The following is a 22,312-nucleotide window of genomic DNA, read 5'->3' on the forward strand; positions in this document are numbered from 1 at the left end:
GCAGCAGCCGTGTCCGAGTTCCCTAGATCTAAGGCCCCCGGCCTGGACGGCCTCCCGATTGAATTCTTCTCCCAATATTCGGAACTCCTTTCTCCTAAATTATTGGCTTTGTTTCAATCTCTGTTCAAGGATGCAGCCCTGCCCCCTTCTATGCGGGAGGCGCTAATTGTGCTCATCCCCAAGCCGGGCAAGGACTTGCACGCCCCAGAGTCTTACCGTCCCATCTCTTTGCTCCCAGTAGACACTAAAATCCTTGCGAAAATTTTATCCCTCCGTCTTAACAAGGTGATCCTTTCACTCATACACTCGGACCAGGCCGGGTTCATGCCTGGGAGGAACACCTCATTTAACCTTCGCCGGTTATTCATGAATCTCCAGGCACAACACGACGGAATGGGCGGCAGGGTGGTGGTCTCCTTTGACACGGCTAAAGCATTCGACTCGGTAGAGTGGCCATTTCTATGGACCTGCCTGGACCGATACGGCTTTGGACCTAATTTTATTAAGTGGGTCAAACTTCTATATAGCGCCCCGGTAGCTAGGGTCCTGGCCAACGGCTGGCAGTCGACCGCCTTCCCTTTATCCCGTGGCACTCGACAGGGGTGCCCCCTCTCCCCCCTGCTGTATGCCCTGGCCGCGGAGCCCCTGGCGATGGCCATTAGAGCACATCCCGGGATTCGTGGCCTACGTAAGGGACCGCTGGAGGAGAAAATCAGCATGTATGCTGACGACACTTTGTTATATTTGGAAGACTCTCGAGATTCCCTGCTCACAGCCCTTTCTTTAATTGAACGGTACGGACGGTTCTCCGGTTTTCAGATAAACTGGGATAAGTCACAAATTCTCCCGCTTGACGAGAGCCCGCAGGCGATCGCCCCCGCAAACCCGGCCCTGCAGTGTGTATCCCGCATTAAGTACTTAGGGATTCAGGTGACAGCTAGCTCAGCAGATTATGTCCCAGATAACGTTCAACCCTTGTTCCCTCTGCTTAAGGCCAAAATCCAAGTATGGTCCAAATTACCTCTGGGAGTGATGGGTAGGGTCAATTTAATTAAAATGATTCTTCTTCCCAAAATTCTCTATGTTGTATGGCATTCTCCTATATATCTGCCACTCAGGCTGTTTAAGCAGATGGAATCACTCCTCAAGACCTTTGTTTGGGGTGCTAACCGGCACAAGATCTCCTGGCGCAAACTCAAAAATCCTACAAATCTAGGGGGGTTGGCCCTGCCGGATTTTAATCTGTACTATCTGGCAGCTCAGTTGTCCCAGTTCTTTCACATTGATAAAATGGATAGAGAACGCTTCTTGACCCTGCTCTGCCCTGGGTGGGCTCATCCCCTCGGGGACCCCCTCCTAGTTATCCTTAGGGGCGTCAGGGGCTCGCCGGAGCCCCTGTGCCCCAGATCTCTCCTATATCACTATTGTCGGATCTGGGAGGTGGTAGCGTCCAGGCTTCGGTGCCCTCCGTTCCATACACTCACCCCTCTGTGGCATAATAGTACATTGCGTGAGTTCCTCTCCATCCCTGACCTGTCGATATGGAGTGGGAGGGGTATTCTCCTCCTTAGCCATATCTCCACGACCACTGGTCTGCGGTCTTACGAGACCCTGCAAGACCAGTTTGCGCTCCAGGGCCCCATGCACTACAGATACTTACAGCTCTCCCATGCTTATAGATCTCAATTCCCTGACGGTCCTCCTGAGATAGAATCGGTCACCACCCTTGAGATTGTTAAAAGTACAGAACCCAGTCACCTCATTTCCATGTTCTACTCTAAGCTCCACACACCTTCCTCGACCACTTTAGCTTATGCACTTAAGACCCGCTGGGAGCGCAATGTGGGGGCCATGGAGGATGAGGAATGGGAGGATGCCCTGGAGACGTGCCGCAGAGTGTCGCCAAAACTGTCGGATCGCCTTACCCAGACCTTTATAATACACCAGGCTTATCTCACCCCGCTCAGACTGTCCAAATATCACCCTGACTTGGTCCCCTCTTGTCCTATGTGCGCAGACCCTGATGCTTCCTTCTTTCACCTATTGTGGAGCTGTCCCCAACTACAGACTCTATGGCAACAGGTAGTCACATTTCTGCACGACAAAATGGGGTCTCCTCTACAGCTCTCCCCTAAGGAGTGTCTCCTGGGGGTCTATCCGGATGGAGAGATGCCCAAATTCACTGTCATATTTCTTCAGGAAACTTTGTTTATAGCGCGTAAATTGATAGCCAGGCGGTGGATGAGACCTACTCCTCCTACTCTAGGAATGTGGATTAAGGAAATTAATAGTGTCATCCCATTTCATAAACTTTTATATAAACATAGGGGGTGCCCCCAGAAGTTCAACAAGATTTGGGACAAGTGGGTGCAGTGCCCTGACACAGCTCAGTAGTGCAGTGGGTAACTATTTTATGCTGACCGCCCCAATTGACCTAATATTGTCTGCTCGAGTGTTGGGCCGAAAGAAAGTAACTGATTACTGCCTTATTTTTACTATGTCTGTTCTGTTTCTAAGTGTTAATCACTGTGTATATTTGCATTTTTTTTTTGTACTTCTGTGTGTTATGAATCTGATCGAAGTTTCAATGCACGGTCTATTTTTGTATTGTACCAAAAGTTTCAATAAACCTCACTGTTTTAAAAAAAAAAAAAATAAGGCCCAGAGTTGTTTGAACCAGTTTTCAGCTCATTGATATGATTTCTGTGATGTGTGGCTTTGTATAGCTTTTGCTGTGCAGCCTTGTCACCTGTAGCTTTTCAGTGCCGCTGAAAAAAAATTCTGTTCATTCCATGTAGGTGAAAAACATTGAGGAGCACCGTCACAGAAGTCTGGACACTGTGCAAGAGCTGATGGAGAGTGGTCAGGCTGTTGGAGGCATGGTAAACACAACTACAGGTCAGAGCCATATTAGTACCTTTTACTGCTATGTAATAAAATAAAAAACTGATTCAAATGAATTTCTTCTGTTTGTCCATCATTGTAACAGACTGCAGTCAGCCGACAGAGGCCCAGCAAAACCAGCAGGTCCAGAGAATAATCTCCCGTTGTAATTGCCATATGTATTACATCAGCTACAGTCATGATATTGACCCAGAGCTGGCTCTGCAGATCAAACCACCTACAACACCTTTACACCCAGAGAAAGAAGACTTGCTCAAAGGACAAGAAGGTATGTTTTGAATTTTCTTTGCGAATCCAAGGTACTAGATTTAAATTCTTTGTGCCATGTTTTGATTGAAAGAGAGCCTGATTAGAAGGGTGCCATGTTTCCAGATTTCCAAATTTTGTATTTATCTACTGAATTGTTATATACCTATGGCTTTTAGTAATAACGAAGACTTGTGAAGGGCAGGTGCAGACTGGCACAGAGCACACCCACGCTCCAGTAGTAGATGATGCAAGTCTGAAAAGGAGGATTGCGCACCACTGGTATCATACACAGAAAACTTTATTGGAGACTGGTCAGACAGAACATGGTTCTGCCATTGTGTTCTCTCTGAGCAGTCTCCAATAAAGCTTCTTGCAGATGATACCAGTAATGTGCAACCCTCCTTTTCAACAAACAAAATATGCTTGTGTTGAGTGCTACCAAAGGTGCCACATCCTGGGTATATATAGCGAATAGGAAATTCCCCTGATTGTGGGAATTTATAGGCACTCATATATTGGATTTTTCGACTTACCGTAAAATCTATTTCTCTGATGCTCATTGACGGACACAGCTCCTGATCTTCCTAACCGTTAGGTTATACTGCCTCCTGCAGGAGTAGGGCACTAGGCAGAAAAAAAAGTCTGGCTACACCTATGGGCAGTCCCAGGGGGTATACTCCCTCTCTCTGCTATAGGTATTCAGTTTTGTTACAAGCAGTGTCAGGAGAATTATATCTTCACAGAGGGATAGGTGCTGTGTCCGTCGGTGAACATCAGAGAAATGGATTTTACGTTAAGTCAAAAATCTAATTTTCTCTTTCGTTCATTGACGGAGACAGCTCCTGATCTTCTTAACCATTGGGACGTCCCAAAGTAGTGTTAAACATGAGTGGTGGGAACAGCAAAAAGGAAATTCCCAAGGCTATCCGTAGCCAACCAGGTAAACAGGAGCTCGACCAAAACTGGAGCTCAACTGAAAAAAACAATACACCCTCAAAGAGGACCATGTCCTCTAAACAGCAGCCTGCAAAACCTTGCGACGAAGGGAAGCATCCGCAGATGCCAACACATCCACTTTATATAACTTTGTGAAAGTGTGCACCGACGACCAGGTGGCCACCTTGCAAACCTGCTTTACCGACTTCTAAAGACGGAAGGCCTACAAGGCACTGAGCGCGTAGAGTGCGCCTTGACAGGGAAAGGAGGAACCTGACCCCTGATGGGATAGGCCTGGATCACGACTGTCTGATCCATCTGGAAATGGTCACAGAGGAAGCGGACAACCCTCTCCGAGGCCCATCCATGAGCACAAACCTTGAGTCTGACTTCCTTAAAGACTCCATAGCTGCCAGGTATACCCAAATTGCCCGAACCACATCTAAGGCATAAATGGCAATTTCCTTCAGATGTTTTGGCCTAGGACACAGGGAAGGCAACACAATGTCCTCATTCAAATGAAAATCAGAGACAACCTTTGGAATCAATGAAGAACCACCATCTAAGGTGAACGACAGGATAATGCCACCAATTCCGACACTCTGCGTGCAGAGGTGATGGCCACCAAGGCAACCACCTTCTGGGACAGCTTAAGCAGGGGAATCTCGTGAAAATTCGCAAAAGGAGGCTTCCGGAGGACTGAGAGCACCAAATTGAGGTTCCAAGGTGGCAATGGAGATAGCACTGGAGGAACCAAGTGCCTAATTCCCTGAAGAAAAGTACACATGACTGAGCCACAAAACTCTGCACCTTTCTGTAGAGCCAAGAAGCCAACAGATGAACCTCGGAGATGCCCCACCGGAGACACAACTGATGAAACTACTCCTCCCTTCCCTTGGTCCAACGTCTGAGGTAATCTGCATGCCAGTTTTCCATTCCGGGAATTTGTACAGTGGAGAGGGCAGAAACTAAACTTTCTGCCCACCTTAGAATGCCAGCTACCTCCAGAGCCGCCAAGATACTTCTTGTGCTCCCCTGGTGATTGACACACACGGCCATGGCATTGTCCAATTGAATGCGCACTGGACATCCCTGAAGACGATCTGTCCAATGGTCCAGGCACAGTCTGATCACTCGGAGTTCCAAGACAGTGACAGTGATTGGTAGTCTGGACTCTTTCAGTGTTCAGGGCCCCCAAGCACATTTTTTGCCAAGGACACCTCCCAAGCCGGACAGGCTGGCATTCGTGGAGATCACTGTCCAATACAAGGGGAGGAAGGACTTGCCCAGCCGAAGCGCCAGAGAACGAAGCCACCATATCGGGGACTCCTTCGTTCCCCGGCTCAGCCAGATCTGATTGTCCAGAGACTGTGGAGTCTTGTCCCATTTGGCCAGAAACCCCCTTTGCAGGGACCTCATATGGACCTGTGCAAACGGAACCACCTCAAAAGGTAGAAACCATCAGGCCCAGCACTTGCATGGTCAGTTGACCCTAAAGGACGAAAAAAAAAAATGTATGAGTTGCCCTTAGTAGCCTGCGGAAGAAAGGTACTCTTTCCCCCGTGAGACCTTTATTGATGTCATCCAGGGTAGCTCCAAACAGGCAATCTCCTTGAAAGGGAAGCTCAGTCAAGGCCTTTTTAGAAGTCTGGTCCGCAGACCAGCATTTTAGCCAGAAGACACGGCGAAAGACCACAGCCAAAGCAGAAAGCCGAGCCAGCAGGGGAGCCGCATCCAAAGAGGCATTACAGAAAAACTGCAGGCCCTGGACCAGCTGGTCCACCAGCTCAGCAAAGGCAAGGGGGGAGCTGTTCTCCCTCCAGGTCACGGCGTAAAAACTTATCCCGCTCGGTCAGTTTGCGACACCAGGGCAATGGTGAATACCGGCCTCAGTGCCCAACCAGCCAGAGTGTACATATTGCAGGCCACAGCCTCTGCCTTCCTGTCAGCCGGATCCTTAAAGACCGGGACTCTTCAACCGGAATCATAGTTGCCCCATTCAATCTGGAAACCGGAGGGTCCATCACCGGTGGAACAGTCCACTTCTTAATAAGGGACTCCTCATAGGGATATCGCCTAGTAAAACGCTTAGGGACCCCAAGGGGACGCTTTGGTCGTCCCCACTCTTCAGCGACAATTCTGTCAAAATAGGAGGGGAACGGAAACATCTTTGCCACTCTGGATGGCTTGCGAGTGCCAAAGGGAACCTGCGCCTCCGTCGCAGCCCCATCCTCCATCTTCAAGGTCTCACGCACAGATACAGGATACCTCCTTCATATGTGGTCACTATCTGCCTGTTGATGTGATGTATTACACTTAGCTTGCCATATTTTATATGCCTTTAGTATAATTTTTCTCAATAAAATGTTATTTTTTCAATAAATTGATATGGTTATGTACAATTACATTTTTTTTCAGCCCAAATTATCCCTTCCTTTTTGTCTGTGCTAGCGTGTGATATATAATGTACAATGCGTGCAACCAAAAATTGTGTTCATGTGTTTGTAGCTGCTGCAGATACATTTACCCTCAAACACCAACACCTAGAGATCTCCACAAATCCAGCACAGTATGCGATGATCCTGGACATAGTCAACAACTTGCTTCTACATGTGGAGCCAAAGCGTAAGGTGTGTGAGTGTTTTTATTTATTATTAGAGCCCAAGAATTTAGCTTTGTAAGGAGTTTTCACAAAAATAATATAGCATATACAAGTGCTGCACAAGTCATACTGAAATTGATGGTCATTAACATTTTTAATACGCAGTGCTGTAATTTTCTGTAAAACACAATATGACAACCTAGAGGCATTCTGTACACAGATGGTGTACAGAAACCCCCTTCCCCCCCCCCCCCCCGATATGTCATTTCTATAAGTCTGATTGATAATTATAAAATCACTCCCATTGGACTGACTTTCCACATGGACACAGAAACAAGCTGCTATTTCAGAATAACAAAAGGTAGGAATCTGCAACAAAGTTTCTTAAAATCTCTGCAATGTAAATAGATCACTCCGAACAAAAGTGGAGTTACTCTTTAAGAAACTGACACGTTTGCTAGCTTGGAATAAACTAGCAATGAAGAATTAGGCACTATGAAGTGCATTAATTTAAATTTTAGTACTGCTTGGGCAATGACCACAGCAGAGCAGCACAATGCATGTAGAAGTGGGCTACAAGGCTGCTATAATTACATATAAAGACATTAATCAAATGTATGTACGAATATAAATGAACACTGTAATGTCTTTCTGTCTTGTGTTCTCACCAACCTTAGGAGCACAGTGAGAAAAAGCAGAGAGTGCGTTTCCAACTGGAAATTTCCAGTAACCCTGAGGAGCAGCGCAGCAGTATCTTGCACCTCCAGGAAGCTGTCCGGCAACATGTGGTTCAAATCCGCCTACTGGAGAAGCAGATGTACTCTATAATGAAGGTTCAAATCACTATTTGTTACCTGGGAACACAATTAACAAGTCTTGTGCTAATTGGAAACAATCTTAAAGCATACTTTCCAACTTAAAGCGGAGTTCCAGCCATTTACTCACCTGTCCAACGGTCCAGCGATGCGGCCGCCGGAAGCCTCGATCCTCTCCCTCGGCGCCGGCATCACTGCTGTGGGCACCCGGCTGTTACAGTTTGCGGCTTCACAGCCGGGTACCCACTGCGCATGCGCGAGTCGCGCTGCGCGCCGTGATTGGCCGGCAATCTTCTGGGACCTCTGACGTGTCCCAGAAGATTGCAGGGAGGGAGGGGGAGAGGAGAACTTCCGCTCAGGGCGCCGCGGCGCTCCGAGCGGAAGTGGGAGCGGGTACCTGTCAAAACTAGGTACCCGCTCCCCCCCCCCAAAAAATGACATGCCAAATGTGGCATGTCGGGGGGTCAGGACTCCCTAAAGCGGAAGTTCCACTTTTGGGTGGAACTCCGCTTTAAATATAAACTTAGCAGTAGGAAATAAATGTGTAGTATTCAAAAACCCATGAAAAACAACAGTTCTGACTAGCCCCATTGTCCTCCCTGCTGGTCCAAACTTGTATTAAGTGCCCTTACTGAATAATAATAAAGTGAGGGAGTTGCTGGCCCAAACCTTCTGGAAAACATTCCAATGTAAGGACAAATATTTCCTGTTGCCAATTTAAGTGCTCTAAGGCCCCATTCACACTAGTGCGACGCAATTTTACCGCGATTTTGCGGCACGATTTTGACGCGATTTTGAAAGCAATGGCAAGGCTATATGCCTCAAAACGCATTAAAATCGTGGCAAAGTAGTGCAGTAACTACTTTTGAAGTCGGTGCGACTTCAAAACGCACTGATATGCACGGGGCTCATTGAAAATAATGGAAAACGACTTGTCATGCGATTTTGCGGTCCAAAATCGCGGGACAAGTCGCACTAGTGTGAATGGGGCCTTAAGCTCAGATGATTTTTTTTTTTCTTTTTCTTCAGATTTGAAAAGTGAATGGCAACCTTTTATTTATTATTGTTACACGGTGCAAAAAAAAAAAAAAATGCAGGGAGTATAGTTATCACCCAAACAAGAAGTCAGAGATATAAATAAAAACCTTATCAAAAGTTCTACCCCTTCTTAATCAATGAAAAGTATTTTTATTTTATCCCATTGGGGAGCTTTCTTATCACTTCCTGTACTCACTGGAAATTCAGGGAATGATTGAAATGAAAATAAAAACCTTGCAGGGGCTCTACCGCTGCCTGCTCTATCCAAAACAAATAGTATGTTGAGAGGAGTGTAAGGCTGGCTATACATTAATTAAAAAAACTGCTGATTTCCCCATCCATATTCAAGGTGGATAGTGAAATCATTTCCGCTGTGTCTTCGTATTCTGACCTCTAGTCTTCCCTGTCGGCAGAATACACTGATCAGCAGTGCAGCCCATTGGCTGCATTAGTTGCTCAGGCAGAAGTTTCCAACAAAGCCTGTTCATGAAAAGTCAATCAACAGATTGACTTCTTATGAACTGCCATACATGGATCAAAATTTGTCCGCCTCCTGCTGAACTGGCCAAATTGCAATCCTTGTGTGGCCACCTTAAGGCACTAGAACATAAATCTGCTTGAGTGGATACTTTTTCCTCGACTGCACCTGTACACAGGATTTGTAAGGCTTGTACATTTGTGGAGGTTCAAGTTAAAGAGGTGTGAAAAAAAGTCTGCATTTCTTGCATGCACTATACATTTGCTGTCACCAGGCTTATATGTATTCACAGCAAAGGGGATGGGAGCCACAGGCAGACACTCCCAAATGATGATCACTGTCGTTTTAGGTGAAAACTAAAAAGCATTGTTACCCAACTGCTTTTTTTTTTTTTTTAAAAACATGTCTTCCTTTTCCCCAGAGGCACTAAATACCTTGGTCATATGGGGTTAGACATAACTTAAAATTTTGTGCTAGTTTGCACAAATGTTTCCAGGATCACTGTGCTCATTTATCCACCTTTTGCAGATATGAATTTTAAAACATGTTCCTTTTACAGCCTTATTTAAAATCTAAGGTGGGCATCCGATGCTTTGATTGTTGTCCAGTTAATTTCTTATAATACATATTGATGATTGACACATAAAATCAGCTATGTGCCAGTACAAAAAAGCCCATGTGCAACCTCCATAATAGTAACTATTTTGTAATGTTTCAGCGGCTGCATGATGAGAGTAAGAATGATATGCTGCATGAACAGCACCAGAAGCTTCAGACTCAACTTTGCCAAGAGAAGATGGACTTGCAGCAGAAGAGTGAGGAGCTTAACATCCTTATTAGGTAATTTTTAACAAGCAGCAAGGGCAAGGTTTCTGTATTTTTTTGTATCTTTTAGGCATGCAAATGAACATTTGAAACTGTATTTGTCAGTCCACCATCACAACCGCAGCTCTGCGCTAGGTCAGGCGCAACATAGTCCCACTGGACGGGGGCTGGCCTGCAAGTTAAAGGTCACGTGAGGATGCATACGACCTGGGCTCTGCCTGAGTCGCAGTGTTTCTCCTGGCCGACAGCACCCGACAGTGGTCTATCCGGAGCAGTGCCCACCCTGTTCCTGGTATGGTAAGTAGCTGTCCCCCCTCTACTCCTGGAGGGCTTTGGGGTGGACGTGGGCCCCTCCCTAGGAATGTGGGACCCCTGGGTTCCCCTCCTCCCTTCCCCCCCAAACCCTCCAAAATTTTGGTGGTCGCTGTTGGTCGTTCGCCACCCTGGGTGAGGGTATGAGCTGGCTGTTGCCACATGCTCATAAGGGGGGCTGGTTGGGGTTGCTGCTGACTGGGTTTTTCCTGGTGCGCAATGGGGGGTTGAGCAGAGTTCTCTGCCACCCTGGGGGTTGGTGACTGGGGCAGGGATGTCCTCTGGGCTCCCTTTGGCGGTTGTTGGGCTGGGGGAGCGGATAGTTTAGCATCAGCAGGTATGTTCCTCACGCGGCCGGATCGGGCCACAAATTTAGGCCGCAGCTTTGCGTCCTACGAGTCAGAAACTATGTGAGGTGGCCCCTGCGAAGGTGGCTAAAGCCACTGCCTCCCGTTTGGGCATCCGCCCTCCCCTTTGCTGCCCCTGGGTGGTCGGCTCCGCTGGGGCTCACGTCAAAGCTGCAGGACACCCACAAAAATTTAGGCTGCGGCCTACTAGGCCATGCAGCTGAGTCTGGTGCCTCCCTTGAGGGGCGGCCCCAGTGTGTTTAGCTGAAGCCCCCACTCTTCCTTTGGGCATCTGCCAGGCTGGGATCCATGCATTTGCGGCTGGGCCTCCACATAAATTTAGGCCGCAAGCTAGGCCATGTGGTCAGCTTGGCGCTTCCCTTGGAGCGTGGCACTGTGGAGCGCTTCATTTTTTAATGAAAGCCTTGTCACCATTATTTTGTGGGGCACCTGCCCCTTTTAACGCTGCGGGACCATCAGGTTATCCTGCCTGTGCGTCTGCGTCATGGGGGGTGGCCCCCAATTAAGGGGGCTATTTCCTGTTATGCCCTCTATGGAGGGCGACCCCCTTGTTTGTTTGCAGGGTCCAGTAGGTGGTCCATTTGTGGGCCCTTGGTCGGCGTCCCCTTTGCAGGATCGCAGTTGGCCTCCCCTGATTGTTGTTTTCCTGGGTGAGCTTAGTATATAGCGACCCTACTGGGTCTGCATCCACGCACCCTGAGTGCTCAGATAGTGAGGATGATTCCTCTGCTCCTCTAGCCACGCATGAAAAGGCGCTGGTGGATGCACCGCGTGACACTTTAAAAATGGAGGTTGCTGCTGATACTGCGTCGGAGGCGCCGGACCCTTTTTGGCACCCACAGGCACTCCAAAGCGGCGAGGGTGTTCCTTTTTACTCTTACTTTGACAATGTTGTCACAAAACAGTGGGGTTGTCAAAAACACAGTGGTTCCTAAGCGGTTTTTGCTTGCGGTGTCCTTATGAGGGTTAACTGCGTTAAAGGTGGACGGTCCCACCTGTAGTGAACTTGTCGGTTTCCAGGTTAAATAAAGCTACCTTCATTCCAGTTGAGGAGTCCCTTGCCTTTAAATATCCAGCTGATAGAAGGGTGGAGGCTCTGACCCGCCATATGTTCGCTGTGGCTGGTTTCCAGGTGAAACTTAGCTGCGTTAATTCTGGTTGAGGAGTGGCTGGTTTGGCACTTAGGCCGGTATTTACTATTGCCCTGGTGTCGCAAGCTCTGACGGAGTGGGCTAAACTTTTACGCTGGGATCTGGAGGGGAAACAGCTTCCCCCTGTCTTGTGCAGCTGGCGGATCAGTTGGTCCAGGAGCTACGGTTTATCTGTGTTGCTTCTTTGGATGTGGCTCCTTTCTAGGCTGTCTGCATCAGCAGTGGTCCTTATCTGGCTGAAATACTGGTCTGCAGACCAGACTTCTTAGAAGGCCTTATCTGATCTCCCCCTTGTAGTGGATCGCCTCTCTGGAGCTTCCTTGGATGACATTGTTAATGGTCTCACAGGGGGAAGAGTACTCTTCTTCTGCAGGCTACCAAGGGCATCGTAGACGTGGGCCATTCTCCTCGGCTCATAGAGGTTTTTTTCATCTATTAGGGTCTCAAGACAAGGGATCAAAAGTCAGGGCCTTCATCGGAGGTTCGAAGAGGACCCGGTCTGGCAAGCCACGAGCAGGCTCTTCCAGACTTCATGCCTCTTCATGAAGGAGTGCCCTCACCCGTAACTAGGATGGGGGGGAAGTCTTCGCTGGTTTCTAAAACCATGGACCTCCCTGGTATAGGACACGTGGGTTGACTAAGTTATTCAGTCAGACCACGAGATCGAGTTTGGTTTATCCTCCGGAAAGGTTCTTCCCTTGCAACCTGCACTTGTCCCCAGATCACTTATGGGTGTCTTTGGGGTAGTGCAAGACTTGTGTCTTCAAGGTGTGAATGTTCTTATTTCGGAACGTTTTCAGGGGTTTTTACTCAAACCTCTTTACAGTTCCCAGGAAGGAAGGCATGGTACGTCCAGTTCTGGACCTCAAGGCACTAAACTGCTTGTGTGAGTACAGAATTTCTGCGTGGAGTCCATTTACATGGTAGTGGCATCCCTACGTTAGGGGGATTTCTGCTCGCTTCTATCAACATCAAGGACGCCTACTTGCACATTGTAATATGTGCCAGTCACCAACGCTTCCTCCGTTTTGCCGTGGACGAGGAGCATTACCTGTTTGTGGTGTGGACCTTTGGTCTCGCCTCCGGTCTTAACAAAAGTGTTGGCCCAGGTGCTGGTATTATTTGAGTCAGCAAGGGATCGAGGTACTGGGTTACCTGGACGTTGTTCTTCTGCATGTGGAGTCTCTGACGGACAACTGGAGATTGCTCTACGAACTCTGAAGGAGTTCGGTTGGATTCTGAACCTTCAGGAGTCTGCTTTTGTTCTGTCCACCAAAACTGGTCTATCTGGGTCTGACTCTGGACTCCAGACATTACAGGAGGCAATTCAGCTTCTGTTGTTCAGCAGACGGTCATCCCTCTGGGCTTGCATGCAGGTGCTGGGCCTGATGGTGTCCATCTTTGAGGGGGTCTGTTTGCACAGTTCCACACAAGATCTCTGCTAAAGAGATCCTGGTGAAATGGGACAAGGATCCACGGTCTCTAGATGTGGCTTCGTTCTCTGGCACTTTGACAGGGAAAATCCTTTCTCCCCCTGTACTGGACGGATGTCACCACGGATGCCAGCCTGTGCGGATAGGGAGGCGTCCTTAACACATATTTGCTCAGGTGGCCTGGATTCTGGATTCTGGAACTGCCGATTTAATGTTCTGGAACTCCGAGCGATCAGCCTTTGTCTTGCTCATTGGACAATTCTTCTTCAGGGGTGTCTGGTACGAATGAATTTGGACAATGATACGGTTGTGGGTCTAGCTCAATCACCAAGGGGCACAAGTAGTGTCCTGGCTGCTCGGTAAGTAGCCGACATTCTAAGGTTGGCTGACCGATTCCTGGCAGCCCTTTAAAATTTCTGCCACGACTCCTATGCAGGATAAAAGCAGAAGGGATTCCGTGCAGACTGACCTCGCGGGTCTTGGTCCTCCGATCGGGTACGGCTGGTCGCCGATGCTCCTTGGGGGATTCCTCTCAGGGAGGATCTGCTATCCCAAGGACCAATCTTCCATCCTGTTTTACAGTCGCTGGCTTTGACAGCTTGACTGTTGAATGTCAGGTGCTGAAGGATGGAGGTTTATCTGAGTCAGTGATTCCTACGCTGTTGAAAGCTAGGAAATATACTTCTAGGAAGATCTACCATCTTCCGTGGAAGACGTACATTGCGGGAGTGTCTTGGGGTTCATCCTCTCTCCTTCTCGGTGGATTGGATCCTAATCTTCCTTCCACAGGGGTTGCACAGAAAATGGCCTTGAGTACCATCAAGGGCCAGGTATCGGCTTTGGTGGTCTTTTTCCAAAGAGCTTTGGCCTCACACTCCCTGGTGTGTACCTTTCTTCAAGTTTCCGACATTTGGTTCCTTCAGTGCAAGCTCCATTGCTGAGATCCTAATGTGGTGCTTTCAGCTCTACAGAAGCCTCCCTTTGAAAATATTCAGGAGATTTCCCTGCTTGCGCTGCCCCAGAAGTTGGCATTTTTTGGTGGCTATCACCTCTGTGTGCAAGGTGTCGAAACTGGCGGTGTTATCCTGTCGTCCACTTTATTGGTGATTCACAATGATAAGGTGGTGCTTCGGCCCTGTCCGTCATTCCTTCCTAAGGTGGTCTCTGACTGTCATTTGAATGAAGACATTGTGTTGCCTCCCCTGTGTCCCAGGCAAAACATCTGAAGGCAATTGCCTTGCATGCCTTGGATGTGGTCCAGGCAATTAGGCTGTACTTGGCAGCTACGGAGTCTTTTAGGAAGTCAGGCTATTTGTGCTCACGGACGGACCTCACAAAGGGTTGTCCGCTTTTTCTGTGACCGTTTCTAGATGGATCAGACAGACGGTGGTTCAGGCCTATTGCATCAGGGGTCAGGTTTCTCCTTTCCCTGTCAGTGAGCACTCTACTAGGGTGTAGTGTCTCCTGAGCTTATGTCCTCAAGCATCAGTGACGTAGGTTTGCAAGGCGGCCACCTGGTCGTCAGTACACACTTTTACAAATTTTTATAAAGTGGATGTGTTGGCATCTGCATATGCTTCTTTTGGCCACACATTTTTGCTGGCTGCTACTTGGAGGACCTGGTCCTCTTTGAGGGTGTATTGTTTTTTTCAGGTGAGCTCCAGTTGTTCATGGTTGAGCTCCATGTTACCTGGTTGGCTATGGTTAGCCTTGGGAATTTTTTTATGCTTTTTTTCCCACCCCTCATGTTTTAACACTGCTTTGGGATGTCCTAATGGTTAAGAAGAATCCGGAGCTGTGTCCATCAATGAACGAAAGAGAAAATCGGATTTTTGACTTAACGTAAAATCCATTTCTCTGTGGAGTTGCCTTTCCTCTTTCCTCAAAACTGAGTGCCTATAGCTGAGAGTGGGTATATACCCCTGGGACTGCCCAAAGGCGTAGTAAAGCTTTTTTTCCTGCCTAGTGTCCTACTCCTGTAGGGGGAAGTATAACCCAAAGGTTAAGAAGAATCAGGAGCTGTGTCCGTCAATGAACCTCAGATAAATGGATTTTATGGTAAGTCAAAAATCCAATTCTTTTTTTTGGGTGCAACACTTAAGAAGACTACACAGCCAAATGACTTGCAGTATGAATAAAATGTCCTTTCTTACTAAGTAAAATAGCAGAAACATAATAGTGGCTTATATTTTAGGTGCTTCAAAGACTTCCAGCTGCAACGAGCAAACAAAATGGAGTTACGTAAACAGCCAGAGGATGTAAGCGTGGTTCGTCGCACAGAATTCTATTTTGCACAGGCACGGTGGCGCCTCACTGAGCAGGATGGACAGCTCGGCATTGCAGAGTTGGAGCTACAGAGGTTCCTCTATAGTAAGGTTAGAGCAAACATTAACCTGTTGCCGCCTGTGTATCATTGCGGTAGTAAAAGGATGGGTTTGAAGTGATATTAGGCCCCTTTCACAGTTGGAGTCCGTCGGCGGACTCGGTTTTTCTCAGTGGGGGATCGATCCGCCAGTCCCCTGCTGAGCAGGCGGATGGCAGGTCTGTCTCCACCCTGTGTGCGGAGACAGAGCTGTCAGGTCCCCGCTGTTCTCTATGGGGGAATCAGATGAGAACGGACCGCCTGTCCGTTCTCATCCGATCCGATCGGCTGGACGGATGGAAAATAGGGTTTCCATCCGTCCAGATTTGACGGACCGGATGTCAGTGGACATGTCTCCGCTGACATCCGATGCCCCATAGAGATGCATGGGGCATCTGTTCAGATCCGCCTGAAAAACTCACAGGTGCATCTGCACGGCCCGCAAGCAGCTCCCGCTGCTGTGTCTCAGTCAATGAAAATGCAGAGACCCTGGAGAGCAGCGGCTCTTGTGCATATTTCTGGATCGTGATGGGGCTCGGGCAAGTATCTGGGGGGGGGGGGGGGAACTGCATACAGAAGGTTTTTGACCTTCATGCATAGAATGCATGAAGGACAAAAACCTTCTGCATTTAGAACCACTTTTCAATGCATATTAGTGGGCACAGAGACCAAGTTATGAGACAGTTCTCTGTCCCCACTAACAATTGTTAGCCGGTGCTCCTGGCTCCACATCATGTGACTACTGTGACAACCAATCACAATGGTCACATGATCGCTGATCCTTCCCACTCCCCTAGGTGTTCGGAACCTTTTAAAGTGGCACAGGCTGGAAAGGGGTTACTTTTCCTATTTTCCTTCCTTTAGGGCTTGTAAGTGAAAAGTAAAATTATACCTTTTGTCTATTTGCAAAAGTAGTAAATATATTGTGCCTTAAATAGAGTGCTTCTGGAATTGTGTATATTGTGTACAGATGGCAAAACCCATGCAAGTCAGTCTGGCAGTGTGCACAACTTTTCCACTGACCAATCTTGGGGATAATTTCGGCACTTAATGTTTTTTCTCCTGAAATAAGCTGGCGCTTCATTTGCCTAGGTATGCTTTAGAATTCTGAGCATTTATAATCTGACAGCTTGAGCAACCATATTTTAAAGGATATGTTCACCTTTGGAACATGGTAAATGTTCTGCCCGTATTTAGAGTCCCACCCACTTCTGTGTGACAGCAGACGGGAATTCTTCTCCCTGCACCCACTGTCACTTTTTAAAAATATTGAGGCTGTGTGGGGCTCCACCAGCCACATCGTTAACTGACAGATTCCTGTGAATGCGTAAACTACAAGGCCCCGTCTGCTTTTGCAGCAGACGGATTGGTAGTTTGAATAAACTGCGGGCGTGCTGATCACTGCCGTAGTCCATTCACACTGCCCACAGCTCTGAAAATGAAGCCTGTACAGAGGTGCGTACAACAGAGCTGTAGACAGTGTGTGCAGGAGCTTGACATTGCACCTGCAGTCTGCTGACCACAAGTGCAATACTTTGCATGCTTCTGTTCAAAAAAAAATATTAAATGCGCATGTTTTTACCTGCAAAAATATGTGCATTCATTATTTTTATGTAAAGGTGAACTTAGCCTTTAACTTGGCATGTAGGGGCTGTCTGACTGACCTTTTTTGATATTCAGCATCAATCTAACATAATGAAAGTTCTAAGTATTTTTTCCCAAGTCATCCTCCAGGACGGTCACATGAGAGATAGGCTCCTCCTCCTGCGGGAAACACCAGCACAGATAGATTTAAAAAGGCTACCCATCGGCTGCCCCTCAGTTCTTGTGTTTCCTGTCCGGCAAGCATGAGCTGAAGGTGACATTCATCCCCTGTTTGTTATTTTTTTCTACCTTGTCCTACCTTGTCCAAGGCAGGTGTCCCTCAACACCTCCTCCCTCTTCCTGTGTTCAGCTGGTGAGGCTACCGGTATTCAGGCCCTTAGGGTGAGGGATGGAGGACTCCCAGGTGTGAGTCCTGCGGTTCTCACAGGACCCCCCTTCCCTTTCCTTGATTTCCTCTTTGGATTTTCTGCACCAGGGGGTGTTTGAATAATGGCAGGGGAAAAGGGGGGCTTGCTCCCTCTCAAGGTTTTTCTTTTTCCACTTATGTCTGCTCAGGCCAGTTTGGGTTGGTGAGGAGCCCAGGGTTTCTTTCAGCCAGTCAGAGGTCCTGCTTTAGGCTGCCCGCCACCCCTCTTACTCAGGGTCACACCCAGGGCTCCAGGAGCTGGAGATCCCGCAAGCAGCACACCAGCAGGTTGCTTTCCGATCGGCGCAGTGGAAGTGACAGTTTCAAGTTGACGCTGCTACTGGAAGTAGCTTGGCGGCTATCTTGAGTAAGGACAGCTGCCGCGGTCAGCGCGGGGGGAGGGAAGGTCCGCTTGCTGGGATTTGCCGGCAGCTGTGTCAGGGGCAGATTGGTACCGCCCCTTCCTCACTACCTCCCCCTTCCTTCCTCCACCATATATTGGGCCACCCGCAGCTTGTCAGTAGGGATTGGCGTGCTCCCTTCCCTCCGGGCCGTCCTAATGGCAGAGGGCCTAGCCCTCCTTCCAGACGCTGCTGAACCAGGCCCTAGCCTTGCTATGTAAGTGGAGGGAAGGAGGTGGCCTGGAGTATTGCCTTAGGGGGGCAGCTGCTTCAGGGGGGGCTGCTTTCCAGCATATCTTAGGCTGACTTTTCTCCTCCTCTGTCTGCTTTTCATTTTCTTGCTCCCAACCCAAGTCACAAGAATCGGCAGAAGTGTTAGATAAATCTAAAAAGAAGCATTAATGCCGCACTTTCGGTGTAAAGATCCCCCCCCGGATACCAACAAATTATGCCACAGATGCATAAAAAAAAAGATTATCAGCAAAGAGACTAAGCCATTATCAAAGGAGTTTCTAGATTTCAAGAAAAAAGTGACCTCCACTCTAAAATCTCTTTAGGCAACCATTAGGGAGATCAAGAACACATACCAGCCATCACCTGAGAAAAGACTGGAAAATTCCCAGCCGCCCCTCTGGCGCGATTGACTTCCTCCGACTCTAAATCAGAAGAAGGGGAGCTCCTTTTTCAAGGCACCTCAGATTTCAAAGAACCAGACTGGGCAGTGCCACAAAAAATAACTAAACACTTATTTCCAGCGGAAGAAACAGAGTAACTCCTGAAGGCTATCTACATAACAGAAGATATACAGGAGATCGAGGCCACCGCTCCATCCGTGACCGGTTATAGAGGTCTGCAAGAGACCAAAAACAGATCCTTTCCGGTCCACCAATCTCTTAAAAAGAATAATTAAAAAGGAATAGGAATGTCCGGAAAACAAATTGTTCTTTCCTTGGGCGTTAAAGGGAAGATTTCCTTTCGAAGAAACAGAAGGTATCCCGGCCAAATGCCCAAAGTTGGACGCATCTTTGGCCAGAGTTTCTAAAAAAAATCTGATTTGTCCTTTGAAGATATGGGCCTTCTCAAACACCCACTGGATAAGAAAGGCGTGACGCTAAGGAAAACATACGAGGTAGGGGCAGCTGGTTTTCAACCCAACATGGCCAATACCTGTGCCAATACCTGTGTAGCCAGGAATGTGGCTTTCTGGCTCAGACAACTCCAGGGCCACCTGGAGAAAGTCCTCGGCATGAAAGAGGCGCAAGATTCCCTACTCTTGATAGAAAAGGGAGTGGCGTATATGGTCGATGCTTCGGCGGGAGCTGTCAGAGTATTAGCTCGCACCACAGGCCTTATTAACGCATCAAGAAGAGCCCTCTGGCTCAAAACCTGGGATGGGGGCTACGCATCTAAGAACAATTTATGTAACATCCCTTTAGATGGTAGCCTACTGTTCGGTCCGGAACTCGATAAAGGGCTGGCAAGGTCAGCCGATAAATCCAAAGTATTACCGTCCAAAAGAAATGAGAAACCGAAAGTTCTTTTGTCGCCCTAAAGGAGAAACCCAGTTTAAAGGGGAGAAGACAAATCCCCAAAGAAAATGGGTCTTCAACAAAAACAAGTGGAAGTTGAACGTCCTCTTCCCTAACTCCGGGCCCAACAGTAATAAAACCCAATGACGCCAGCCTACCAGTGGGAGGAAGACTATGGCACTTCTTCCAGCAATGGCAAGGCTTTTGTTCAAACCCTTTAATCCTGCAGGAAATCAAGGAGGGATACAGGATATAATTTGTGACAAAGCCACCATCCACCTTCCGTGTCACATCTCTTCTGGATTCACTATTCTTAAGGAAAGAAATGGAGGTTGCTGTCACGGATCTACTAAGCGAAAGAGTGATCATAGAACTACATCCTTCTCAGCAAACGTCAGGTTTTTACTCCCAAATTTTTTTCAGGACAAAACCTTTCGGCAAACCTCGCCTAATCTTCAACCTAAAGGGCCTCAACCGATCAATCCAATACAGGAAATTCAAGATGGAATCCATCTTTTCAGTGAGATCCTTACTTCCAGAAGCAGCCTTTCTTGTAACTAGACCTAAAGGATGCTTACCTCCATGTCCCAATTCATCCCAGCTATCAGGGATTTCTGAAGTTTGCTGTCCGTACAGAAGGGCAGATGCGTCTCTTCCAATACCAGGCTCTCCCTTTTTGCGATTTCGTCAGCTCCTCGCATTTTCACAAAATAGTGCAGATTGACAGGGTTACAGAAAGTACCATATCTGCACTACTTTCTCATCTACGGCCTAACAAAAGCAGCAGTGTTGACAAACCTTCAAACGACCGAAACTTTCCTCACCTCACTAGGCTGAAAGATCAACACGCAAAAATCAAACCGAAGCCCCAACCCAGGGGGTGGTATTTCTGGAATCTTCTTACCGGAAGACAAAGTAACAAAGCTGGCCACCACGATAAAACAACTGATCTCTGCAACCAGGGCAACAAGAAGGAACATAATCCAGCAGCTCAATGGGGCCAACTTAACCTGAGAGCATTGCAGTGCCATTTCTTAGGCCATTGGGATGGAAAGACCTCCTCATTGGAAGAGGAGATCTCCATTCCAATTATCATCAAACTCCTTGGGTTCATGGCTAAAAAAGGATTCCCTGACAAAGGGAAAGATCTGGCTTCCACCCATCCAGGTCCTAGTCACCACAGACGCAAGCTCTTTCAGTTGGGGAGCCCACATAAGCCACCAGGTGAAACAGGGAACCTGGTTTTGCACAGGGCCAGAAGTTTCTTCCAACTTGAGAGAGCTTGCAGCTGTACAGGAAGCCCTATTTGCCTCCCAGAAAGAAACAAGGGGTAGACACATCCAGGTACTGTCAGATAATGTCACAAGAACAAAAGCAAGAAGGATTCTCTAGGGATGAACTCCCTGGGGTTCTCGTGGCGATTCAACTTCGCGTACGCATTTCCGCCAATCCAACTTATTCCAAGGACAATCAGGAAGATCCTGCTGAAAGGGATAAGGGTGATCCTTTTAGCGCCTTACTGGCCGAAAAGGGCATGGTTCACTCCACTGGAAAAGATGGCGGAAGAGGGCCCCTGGATCCTTCCAAGCCAGAGCGATCTACTCTCTCAATCAGGAGTCTATCGCCCGCAAATCCAGACCTTGAAACTGGCGGCTTGGATCCTGAATGGTGCTCGCTACTCAACAAGGGACTCTCTGCCAGGGTAGTAGATATCCTACTTCAAAGTAGAAAACCAGTAACCAGGAAAATATACGGCCAAGTATTGAAAGTATATACATCAAAGATGTGGTCCAGAAATAGAAATCTGAAAAGTATTTTAGACTTCCTCCTGGATGGGGCAGAGGCTGGGATGAATCGGTACCCTCAAAGTCCAGGCAGCAGCTCTATCAGTATTTCTCGACATGCCGGTCAACAATAATCCATTGGTTAAATGTCTTTTCAAATCCATCGAGAGGACCCATCCCAATATGTGCCTGCTGGAAGCCCCCTGGGACTTTTCCTTAGTGCTCAAGGCCATCACCAAGGACCCTTTTGAACCTCTCATAGATACTTCCCTAAAACACCTCACCCTTAAGGTAGCGTTACTGGTTGCCATCACTTTGGCAAGGCGCGTAAATGAGTTACAAGCCCTGTCCATAAAATAACTGTTCTTCACGATCTTACTAGATAAGCAGGTACTCAAAACAGACCCGCTGTTCCTCCTTAAGGTTGCGTCGGCTTTTCATCGATCACAAGAATTGGTGCTACCATCTTTTTGCCAGAATCCTTCTAACCAGGGAGAAGAGGTTTTCGCTACACCGGACGCCAGGAGGTGCGTCCTGCATTACTTGGAAGTTAATAATTAGAGAAAATTGCTGCGCTATAATCATAAACATAAAACCTAAATTAAAGGTTTAAAAACATAGGTGAAAAGCAGCTGACACAAAAAGACATGAAAACAATATCTTCAGGTAACAATGTGGAAGATGGTGTCGCGCTAATCGCAGCATAAAAGTTTAACTGACAGCATGAGTCCCATGTGCAATAAAAGTTCAAATCAATCCAAAGAGGTGCAGAGAGAGGAGGATCTACCACCAAACAGAGTCACTGAATACTCTTACCAGCTACTCAGACCCACCAGGGTCACACAATCGCTTCTTACTGCAATATTGAATGCTGACAACCGACTTCCTTAATGTAAGCTGCTCTCTTTTTTTACCCTAATAAACTGTTAAGAGATACTACACCATGAGGGGATCCTTTGTTTGTGTCTTCTGAGTGCAGCAAAGGTCCATTGGAGTTGATTCCAGTCCGCAGCAGCAGTTGTTTGGGGCTATTGGATCCTACCTGTTGTGAACTACATCAGCTCTTTGGGCATTGTGTGACCCTGGTGGGTCTGAGTAGCTGGTAAGAGTATTC

General features: G+C 47.8%; 1 protein-coding gene across 2 annotated transcripts in view; it reads left to right on the plus strand.

Moving 5' to 3' along the window:
* BLTP2 (bridge-like lipid transfer protein family member 2) overlaps positions 1-22,312 on the plus strand; it is a 213,208-nt gene that overhangs the window by 158,220 nt on the left and 32,676 nt on the right. For both annotated transcript variants that reach the window (XM_082247020.1, XM_082247021.1), the window contains exons 27-32: positions 2,799-2,898; positions 2,990-3,172; positions 6,598-6,719; positions 7,369-7,524; positions 9,741-9,862; positions 15,306-15,486. In XM_082247020.1, coding sequence (XP_082103146.1) covers positions 2,799-2,898; positions 2,990-3,172; positions 6,598-6,719; positions 7,369-7,524; positions 9,741-9,862; positions 15,306-15,486 — 864 coding nt within the window. The remainder of the gene's footprint in view (positions 1-2,798; positions 2,899-2,989; positions 3,173-6,597; positions 6,720-7,368; positions 7,525-9,740; positions 9,863-15,305; positions 15,487-22,312) is intronic.

The sequence above is a fragment of the Pelophylax lessonae genome (genome assembly GCF_965119305.1).
Source record: "Pelophylax lessonae genome assembly, chromosome: 2".
NCBI classification, from domain to species: Eukaryota; Metazoa; Chordata; class Amphibia; order Anura; family Ranidae; genus Pelophylax; species Pelophylax lessonae.